At 39.3% G+C, this 10,900-nt stretch overlaps 1 protein-coding gene across 1 annotated transcript; it reads left to right on the forward strand.

Annotated features, from left to right (window-relative positions):
* Window positions 1-1,141: 1,141 nt before the first annotated feature.
* On the forward strand, window positions 1,142-3,113 carry LOC145547646 (tripartite motif-containing protein 16-like). The gene has a single exon (XM_081597412.1). The coding sequence runs from the start codon at window positions 1,166-1,168 to the stop codon at window positions 2,843-2,845; it is 1,680 nt and encodes a 559-aa protein (XP_081453538.1). The 5' UTR covers window positions 1,142-1,165; the 3' UTR covers window positions 2,846-3,113.
* Window positions 3,114-10,900: the final 7,787 nt, after the last annotated feature.

The raw sequence follows: 10,900 nt of genomic DNA on the forward strand, positions 1-10,900 counted from the left end.
TTAATTCTTACGACACAAAAATATTTCTCCACATAAAAATTTTAACTTCTCTGAACTCTAATAGTTTTTTGTTTTATAAAAAATTAATATGTATGTTGTTCTTGTTTAAATCAGTCAAGATTGAGATGAACTGAACCTCAATCTCAACTGATTGGGTTCAAATATTTACTTTATTGTTATCCAAAGAATAAAAATTAATCTCTCGTTGACATAGAACTGATGCTGTTTTCTTCTCAATTTTTAAATTTCGATCAGAAACTAAAGTCTCCTGTTGTCTCTTTGGTCTTGTTCAATAAAACAACTTGATCACAGAGATATTTGGGGAATTTTCTTGTCATTATTACAACAAATTGTTAGTATTGTTGTCTTAAGTACAGAAACATTTCCTTCAAAGTCTCTGGTGAGGCTGGAGAAGATCAGATGCTTGGTGTCCCCATCATTCATCAACAATCTGCCTCCACCACTGTAGAGAGATTACAGATAGAAAACTGAGCTCAACATCCTGATATCATCCTGATATCAGTAATGAAGAGAAGGTTAGAAATCCTCCATGTCAGCCTGTTGAAGATTTAACGTTAAACATGTGAGAGAGGCTGGAGACATGTCATAAGACATGTCGGATGTTGAAAAGTGAATTAAATACTTCTTTGAAAATGAAAGCCCGAAACAGACCTGTGTCACATTTGGCTGCAGAACCTCTGAATGCTGTGATTTATTAAAGTTTTACAGCTTTATAAAACGATGCATTATCAGCAACACTAAACAAACTGATATGAATATGATGCAAACTTTCTGTGTCATGTTGCCATTAAACAGCAGTGAGGAAACAGGCAAAAGACTTTGATGAGCAACTAAATACATCTAGTTTCTTCAGGAGCAATGATTCTTCTACATTATTATCTGAAGCTATAGAGAGCTAACAAGTTAGCAATCTGAGGTTAGTGACTCAGTCGTGAAGACAGTTAAACATGACAGTTTATTACATTCAAAGCCTTCCTCTTCCTGGTCTCAAACATTGAAACTGGGTGGAACCAGCAGCTAATGAAGGACGAAGCTGATTGGCTGGAGCCTCTCTGTCCTGACATGCGATTGGTGGATCGGAGCTCAAGGTTGTTTCTATTCTTACAAAACGAAACTAACACAGTCAGTGTGACTGAGAGGAGAAATGGAGCAGCAGGCAGTTCAGCTGAACAGAGAAACTTTCTCCTGTTCCATCTGTCTGGATCTACTGAAGGATCCAGTGGCTACTACCTGTGGACACAGCTACTGTATGAACTGTATTACCAACTTCTGGGATGAGGGTGAGAAGAAGAACAACTACCACTGTCCTCAGTGCAGGGAGACATTCACACAGAGGCCTGTGCTAAAGAAGAACACCATGCTAGCAGCTTTAGTGGAGCAGCTGAAGAAGACTGGACTCCAAGCTGCTCCTGCTGACCTCCACTATGCTGGACCTGAAGATGTGGCCTGTGATTCCTGCACTGGAAGAAAACTGAAAGCCATCAAGTCCTGTTTATTCTGTCTGGCCTCTTTCTGTAAGAAACACCTTCAGCCTCATTATGATGTGGCTCCATATAAGAAACACAAGCTGGTGGAGCCGTCCAAGAACCTCCAGGTGAACATCTGCTCTAAGCACGATGAGGTGATGAAGATGTTCTGCCGCACTGATCAGAAGTGTATCTGTTATCTCTGCTCTGTGGATGAACATAAAGGCCATGACACAGTGTCAGCTGCAGCAGAAAGGACTGAGAGGCAGAGAGAGCTGGAGGACAGACGAGGAAACATCCAGCAGATGATCCAGGACCAGGAGAAAGATGTGAAGCTGCTTCAGCAGGAGGTGGAGGCCATCAATCACTCTGCTGAGAAAACAGTGGAGGACAGTGAGAAGATCTTCACTGAGCTGATCCGTCTCCTCCAGAAAAGAAGCTCTGAGGTGAAGCAGCAGATCAGATCCCAGCAAGAAACTGAAGTGAGTCGAGTCAAAGATGTTCAGGAGAAGCTGGAGCAGGAGATCAGTGAGCTGAAGAGGAAAGACGCTGAGCTGGAGCAGCTCTCACACACAGAGGATCTCAACCAGTTTCTCCTCAACTACCCCTCACTGCCAGCACTCAGGGAGTCGACACACTCATCCAGCATCAACATCCGTCCTCTGAGACACTTTGAGGACGTGACAGCAGCTGTGTCAGAGCTCAGAGACAAACTACAGGACGTCCTGAGAGACTCATGGACAAACATCTCACTGACGGTCACTGAGGTGGATGTTCTACTGTCAGGACCAGAACCAGAACCAAAGAGCAGAGCTGGATTCTTAAGATGTTCATGTGAAATCACTCTGGATCCAAACACGGCAAACACAAAGCTGTTACTATCAGAGGGGAACAGGAAGGTGACAGCAATGAATCATGATCAGACTTATTCTAGTCACCCAGACAGATTCACTTATTGGTGGCAGGTTCTGTGCAGAGAGAGTCTGACTGGACGTTGTTACTGGGAGGTGGAGTGGAGAGGGAGGCAGGTTTATGTAGCAGTCGCATACAAGAACATCAGCAGAGTAGGAAATGGGGATGAATGTAAATTTGGATATAATGATCAATCTTGGGCATTAGAGTGTTCCCAAAGCAGTTTTAGATTTGGTCACAACAACATCTGGACCTCCATCTCAGGTCCAGTTTCCTCCATAGTCGGAGTTTACCTGAATCACAGAGCAGGTATTCTGTCCTTCTACAGCGTCTCTGAAACCATGACTCTCCTCCACAGAGTCCAGACCAGATTCACTCAACCGCTACTGGCTGGAGTTTGGGTTTGGTACACTGGAGACTCTGCAGAGATCTGTAAACCCAAGTAGATTTGCTGATTGTTGATCAGGGTTAATTGTTCTGATGTCTCTGCTCTGCTGTTCTGATCTTTATTTCTCTGGTTTAAATGTTGTTCTTTGTGTTAAAGGATTTATTAAGGAAATCACTACTGATTATTTCTTTTAATCTCACGAGACAGAAATGTTTCTCTTCAAGGAAATCTAACATTTTCTGGGCTCTAATAGTTTTACTTTAATATTTGTTTTGCTGTATTTGGATATTTTTGTTCTTGTTTAAATCCATTGAGTTTGAACTGAACTTGATTCTGTTTTCTTTATTTTTTATCCAAAGAAGATAACTGATACTAACATCAACTCAAAACTGATGCTGTTTTCTTAATTATTCATATTCAGATAAAAAATATTTAGTTCTGTGTATTTTACTTTCTTCAATAAAACAACTTGATTACAGAGAAATATGGAAAATCTTCTGTTCATTATTACAATTTGTCATTAAAATTCAGAATAATTTCCTTCAAAGTGTCTCGTGATGCTGGAGAAGGTCAGATATTTGGTTTCAGCTTCATTCATCAACAACATTCTGCTTCCACTGCTGCATAGAGTTTACATGAATAAATGTTTTATTACAGGAACTGGTGAGTTATACTGCCAATATAATAAAATATTCAACTAAATGTTTATTTTCATTTTTTGCATGGGCATAAGTAAGTTCCAATACAACAGAAAGGCACCACAAAATATAAATATCTTTGCTCAACAACCACAAAACATCATCTCACATAACAACTCAAAGTCTAATGAAAGACTCAGCCGGTCCTGGTTGCCATGGTGATCTGCCATCTGCTCAGTCAGCTCATTTTACCACTGTTGTGGCCCTTTCATTTACTCCTGCACTCTCCTGTGTCCTGATAATCACATTAAAGCTCTTTGTCAAATTTTCGTTTAAATCCTTTACATGCCTCTCTGGTCCAACACACCTAGATCGATGGCTGAATTACCTTCTACTCATTACTTCACCGCCATCTAGTGGTGATTTAACTGTTCCAAGTGTCAAACCAACAACGATGATGGATGGATGGACAGACGGACAAACAGATGGATGGACGACAGTCATTCAGTTCAAAATGGCGACCTGGTCGAATCCAGAATGAGCTATGTGGCACTTTTCAAAAACAAAGGAAACTTATATCAAAGAAACTCAGTGTGTCTATATGTGATAGTCTTAAAGATGTATTTTATCATCAAAAACGTGTCTTATATGTCTGAAAAGACAAAAAAACTGTTTAAAAACAAAATCATATTTAAAACAAGGGGAACCTGAACTGCTGAAGAAGCAAACAATTGCAGCATGACATTCATCCATTTTCTTAACACCCTTGTCCCTCAGTGGGGTCGGGAGGGTTGCTGGTTCCTCTCCAGCTAACGTTCCAGGCGAGAGGCGGGGTCACCCTGGACAGGTTGCCAGTCTGTCGCAGACATGACATACATGTACAATTCAATTTCCTGAAGAAAGTTACAGAAAGGATAAGAAAATGCTGCAAGCATGCTCATTTATGCAAAACTGTTAAAAGCATGATATGTAACTTTCATGTGTTGAAACAGTATTTACATACTTCACAGACAATCTGTGTGTAAGGTAAGGTAAGGTAAGGTAAGGTAAGGTAAGGTAAGGTAAGGTAAGGTAAGGTAAGGTAAGGTAAGGTAAGGTAAGGTAAGGTAAGGTAAGGTAAGGTAAGGTAAGGTAAGGTAAGGTAAGGTAAGGTAAGGTAAGGTAAGGTAAGGTAAGGTAAGGTAAGGTAAGGTAAGGTAAGGTAATTTTATTTATATAGCACTGTGTGTAATGTGTCTTTGTCGTAAATCAATTAAATTTTTCAAACTGAATTACAGAATAAATGAACCGTTTACTGAGGTTCTAATTTTCTGAAGTGCATTTGGGCATCTAGTTGAACTTTTCCTGCTGAACAGAGTGATGATCTTCTTTTGTCTGAACCTTGGTGGTTTGGTACCCTTCATGTGTCCGTAGCTTTGACGGGAAGCCAAATGGCTCCGATCTCATCCACTCTCCAAACACTGAATATTAAAACGCATAATACATGCAGTTTCCCCTTACTTGCACTTTTCCCCCTGTAATTCTTTGTCGTGCACTGGTGCCTAATGTGCTGATTTAGATGTGGGGTGTCAGCCAAGCTGCCCTGAGGCGGTTCTACCCTCTGCGACCCAGTTTATGGTGGCTTCCACTTCCCCCTGTCAGCCTGATGGCGTCCCGACCACGGAGCAGTCAGGTGGCTTCATGTGCTGAACCACAGGACTGGGGCCCCAAATGGTTCGCCTGCAAAGTGCTTCCACATTTACTCTACAGAGGAACGTTCACTTAACTTTGAGCCAAATTATTCTGATAATACGATTAGGGAATTGTCAAAAAGTTATGGAAATGTATTGATAAACAAGCAGTTTACAGCCCTTTATTATCATTATATCTCATTTTGCAACAGATAGTGTTTTTGTCACTGAGCAAGCAACCAACATTTTGCATGCTCCAGTTTGTTCCAGTCTGCTTCTCTCATCCCCTGCAGGTTATGAGTATCTATATTTAAAAGAATACAGAAAATAATAAAACAGAAATGATTTACTTTGTTTGCAACTTTTGTTGTAGTTTCAAAAGTTTCCTCAAATTGTTTTGAAGATTTTAGTCAAGTAGCAACTTTACAAGGTGAAAACTGGCACAAATCCAGCCTCTATAAATAAATGTACATTCCAGTCACCACAGGAGAAGGCTGAAGGCCTTATCAAATATTCAGCTATGCAAGGAATTTGTTAAATCCACAGTTTTCTACCTGGAGCTTTCTTAAAAGAGGCTTATTTTATTTTATGACTTTCCTTATGCATGTTCTAAAGAGCATCTCTGTGAATAGCTCAGGAGACCTTATGTAAATGCTTTTTGCAAGAGTGTTTAGTCTATTAATTTATGACACAAAATCTACGTTTAAAAAACTTAACTAAACTTATGTTTTTGAAAACATTTAACCAATGTGGACTAGTGAGTATGGTTTTGTCTGTTGATTTCAATGTAATAGTTTTTTAACTGAAAAGTGATGGAAAATGACATCACTGTTGTTTTCAATTTGAAAAATATGAAAATATGCAAGAATCAAATCTCCGTTTGAATGAAACTGATCACATTTGATGTGACGTCTGCAGTGACTTCTTAAATAAATTAACATGGATCTGAGCGTGTGTGTGCATGTGTGTGTGTGTGCGTGTGCGTGTGCGTGTGTGTGTGTGTGTGTGTGGGGGTGAGTGTGTGTGTTGCAGTAATATGACAGTTATGGCCGTGTCCAGAGGTTTCAGACGGTTCTGGGTCTGAAGTATGGAGGACTGGTGCTGATGTGTTCAGGGACCCCTGGGTGTCAGTATCACCCAGTCTGTCTGCTGCGTTCAGGCCTGCTGCAGAGATGAAAGGCTGACTTCTGATAAAACAGGCAGGTTGAGAGTAAGAGCGCATGCACACACACCTGCACACATGAATATATGCTCTAGAAAAGAGGCTTCTGTGCCATTTTTACCTTAAATTTAAGTTTGACAAGAAAACAGAAGTATTGACTATTTAAAAATCTCTACACATTAAACATTTAGGATCCAAAATGGTTGTCATGAGGAAAACACAGGCAGACATGCAGAATTAATACTGAGTCAAACTTTTTCACAGGCTAACTTCATTAAAATTAGAAAAACAAAATACAAAACCCAATTTGCATCATAAATGCACTCAATCTATCATCTTTGTTTTTATGTAATTTTGCATTTTAATTACTTCACAAATATAAAAATCAACATTTCCTGATTATGCTGATTGAACATTTAATCCGGCTGCAATCATGTTTCCTTCAAAACATGTTTAACAAATTAGCTGTGATTGTTTTTGATTATACTTTTTCTTTTGTTTTTTTGCTTGTTGTTGTTGCTCTGGGTGTTGATTATGTGTCTATCTGGGTAAATAAAGTTGGTAATAAATTACAGGAGGAATGTGAAGCTGACTGGAAAGCAGGAGGTTACACTCGCTATTATTCTTCCTGTAGTGAAAGCTATAAATCATTTCTACAAAGATGAATCAGAATAATTAGAAAAGGCAGTTTCTCCCGGATCCCTGGCTCACTGTAGTTAAATGTATGGCAAGATGTTATACATTTAATACAGCTACATTTTCAGGAATCTTCTAAGCCTATTTTCATTATGTTGTTATTCACTATCATTGCAAATTAAAAACCATTTCAAATTTGTTTCCTGAAACAGTATTTTATGCTTTTTGACAAAAATTGGTTTATTTGGTACATAAAAAGTATGTTTAATTTCCAACGGTTCATAAACCTGGAGTGTGTCTGTGCTGGGTGTGCTTCTTTGTTTTCTGAGCAGCACGGTTCCTTTAGTGGGCATGGCAGTGAAGGCAGCAGTGTCCACACCTGACTGCAACCACTTCGTCAGCCTGCCGGGAAATAAAAGGCAGATTTCTGCATCTGATGACTGAGAGTGGTTGTATCATTAAGCCTGCCTTTGTGCAAATAGATGACTTATATTAGAGAAATTCAACATGCATGTCTACTGAACTTCCTCCTCTGGGACGACTCACCTGTTTTACCTGTGGAAGCAGAAGGGAAACAATAATGTTGATAATGAGCAAAATCCAGGTGGTTTCCATGAGTTTTCAGTAGGTGGAATTGCTGCAAACTTAATGACTTCATGCGATCAATTATCATGAATTTGTTGTGAATCAGAACTGTGTAACTAAACTGAATGAAACTGAAAGCCCAACCCTGTAAAAGTTTACCTGGGTAGTATGAAGGACTTTACAAGTTGGTCATTCTTTCACCTAAGTGGACACATTTTTAAATGTTTATGCTATATGCATATTTAGAAAAATTACCAAATGTAAATATTTTCTTCTTCTATTGTATGCTCTACCTTAACTTCATACCTTTTACTTTCTTGTCTCACTAAATATTTCTGATCATCCAACACATGTTGGAAGATAAAACATTTTAAATTGGGATTTTGAAGTGTTTGTGGTAATTGGTAGAGTAATTGTTTTAAACTACCAATTGCACTGGATTCCTGAGACAGTATCCTGCTTGGCTTCAATTTCAGGAGAAATTGAACTCTATGGGAGAAATTCCAGACGGAGCAATGAAGGGAGATGAGAATTGAGCAGAACTGCGTTGAAAGGTAGCAACATCATTAGCTGCCTTCTGCCATTCCTGAACTCCCACCAAAGTGCATATTTTTTAATAAAGTCCTAACATGCGCTTCTTAATGCTGGTAGCCATTACAAGATCTGGGCATGATGTGTTTTCTAGATCTTGTACCCTACTTCATGTTGTCAGAAAGGTTCAGTTTAAAAGCTTTCTTGATAGTACAGGTTTGTTACACTTAAGTCATGATTTAACTGTGATCAGTAATTTAATCTGTTACTCTTTCATACAGCGCCAGGTTAGTTTGTGATGTTTTTTGTTTGTGATCTTTGTATTTGGGATCTGAAACATGTGGGGGAAAAAGCAAAAACAGAAGAAAGCCACAACTTTTGACAACAATCTACATGCAGATATAGATTTTTCAACATTGTTTGACGATATTTACAAATAATAACTTGCTCTCATCTGTTCTTGCTTCCTTGTGAAGGGTATCAGAGAAAGCTCCTTCAGATATGAAGACACCATGTAAAACTTCCAGCAGATTAATGAGAAGGACTCCATGACTGAAAGGCACTTCTGATATTGCACTAATGAATATGTATTTATGCTGTTTGTGTGTTTGGAGAGGCCTGATTTTGTGTGTGACCTGCAGGGAGTAATGCTGATGAGCATTGGCTGCTTGTGTGTGTGAGTGTGTGTCCTTGGTGGCATCGGTGTTGCACACGGGGGCAGTTTTCAGCCCCCGTGGCCTGCATAAATGTTTTCAGCCCAGTGCATCACCGTGACAACAGGTATTAGGGTATAATTTAAGCGTGAAGCTTAATGGAGCTTGAGTAACGAGGCCCAGAGCTGGTGTCCTGCTTGTCTCTCGCATCATGTCAGCCGGACCGGTGGACTTCGTGGCTCCATCACCCTCAGACACCCACAGCGTCTTCTTAATGTGGATGAAACGTTTCTGCTCTTCCACCTGACTGCCTGGGAAGAATAGGGCAAATTTTAACTCATACACGTTACAGAAACAAAACCAGAGAGGGTCTTTTTTAATGCGATTAATGCAACGGTGATGAAAGAGGGCAGCCGGTCTTATGTTAGACAAGGAGATCCCAAATAAAGGATGAGAGGACAGACAAAATAATTTGCAAAGTAGTGTGAATCTTTTAATTCTCCACATGTGAGAGATTATTAAAAAAAGATGGAAGGGAAATCCTTAAACCTATAATCCAAAATTATGCTTAAGTAACAAGAAATAAATTTTGTTGCAGGCGGATAACAGCAGCTCAAAAAAAGCTCTTTGAAGTTATTGTTTTTCATCTGATTTTACTTGCAACAACTAAATGATTCATGAATCTTGTAAACATCCCAGAAGCCCGGTTAATGGCATCCATCGAAGAAGAAAACACTTGTACCATTAAATTTGCATAAACGACCTTCCAGAAGCTGGTGATTTCATCTGAAAAAGAAAATCTACACTTCAATGGTGAACCTTCCAAACAAATGTGATAAAAGTGGAAGTCGTTCATTTACCTGAATTCAAGTTGGAATCTTGAAGCACAAATTAGAAATGTTTGCATGAAAAAATAATTGTGGATTTCAAGGAGATCCGATTTGTATCTCTTGCTAAATCTCTGAACTAGATTCTTTTGGTGTGTCCTGCTGCAACGCTGGTGGCTGAATTTCCATCTCAGCATGTGATCAGATTCTGTAGGAGCATGTTCATGAACCATCGCTGGTTTCATACGTATTGGACCAGAGAAACCCTAAGACATACAGGAGACGGGCTTTTGAGGACTGGAGTTGGCCACTTTTGTCCTACATGAATTAGGAGAGTGTTGCAGAGCAGAGAGATGTCTGGCTTTCCTTCCTGGACTTCAAGTGAAAGATAATGGAGAAGAAAACGAGAAAAAATGGAAAATTAAGAGCAAACAGACATAAAAAAGGAGCAGGAGAGAAAATATAAGTAAAAATATTAAGATGAGAAGAAAAGTATGACACTAAGAAAATAGAAAATAAAATAAAACAAGAAGAAAGTCTTAATATTACAACTTTATTCTCAAAATATTATTGCTTTATTCTCGTAATTTTCTTTTTACTTATGGCCCTAATACTTTGTTGTGGAAAAGAGAAAAACAACTTATGAGAAAAAAGGAAGAGAAAAGCAGGAGGAAGACAAGAACTGCACAAGATACAGATAAAAGTCAAAGGACAATATTCAGGACAACGATCTAAAAAACCCACAGGAATGACAAAGAATGAGAAGGTAAAGAGAGAAAGCAGAAATCTCCAAACAGACTGAGAGGAGTGATCGAGGAAGAGGAGCGGGAGGGACGAGACATGAGGATGAAGGTTCAGGAGGGAGGAGGGGGTGAAGGATTAACAGCCTGTCAGTCGCAAAGCTCTCACACATGTTGGTGATTCACTTAAACACACACTACAGGGTGGCAGGAAACAGACTGACAAGCTCCAAGTGTATCAATGTGTGTGTATGCGTGTGTGTGCGAGGACAATAAACTAGATTGAGTTTTTATTTTAAAGCCATCTGACCATTGGGAAAAGTGGCACAGGGATTAAATAACCTTAACAGTTTTAACTGAGGAAAACACACACACACACACACACACACACACACACACACACACACACACACACACACACACACACACACACACACACACACACACACACACACACACACACACACACACACACACACACACACATTTTTACTCACAAGCCCATTAAGGCTCTTGTCGACTTTCCTATTAGAAAATGTATTGAGGAGTTTTTTAAGCCTCTACATGTGGCATTTACAGGGGATTTAGTTAATGTCTCCAGTTTTCTCCAAGATTTTCTCGTTTTCAACAGTTTGACAGAATTAAAACAACATTTATTTTACTCAGAGTGA

Source organism: Poecilia reticulata, chromosome 16 (genome assembly GCF_904066995.2).
Source record: "Poecilia reticulata chromosome 16, P_reticulata-male-v2, whole genome shotgun sequence".
Classification (NCBI taxonomy): domain Eukaryota; kingdom Metazoa; phylum Chordata; class Actinopteri; order Cyprinodontiformes; family Poeciliidae; genus Poecilia; species Poecilia reticulata.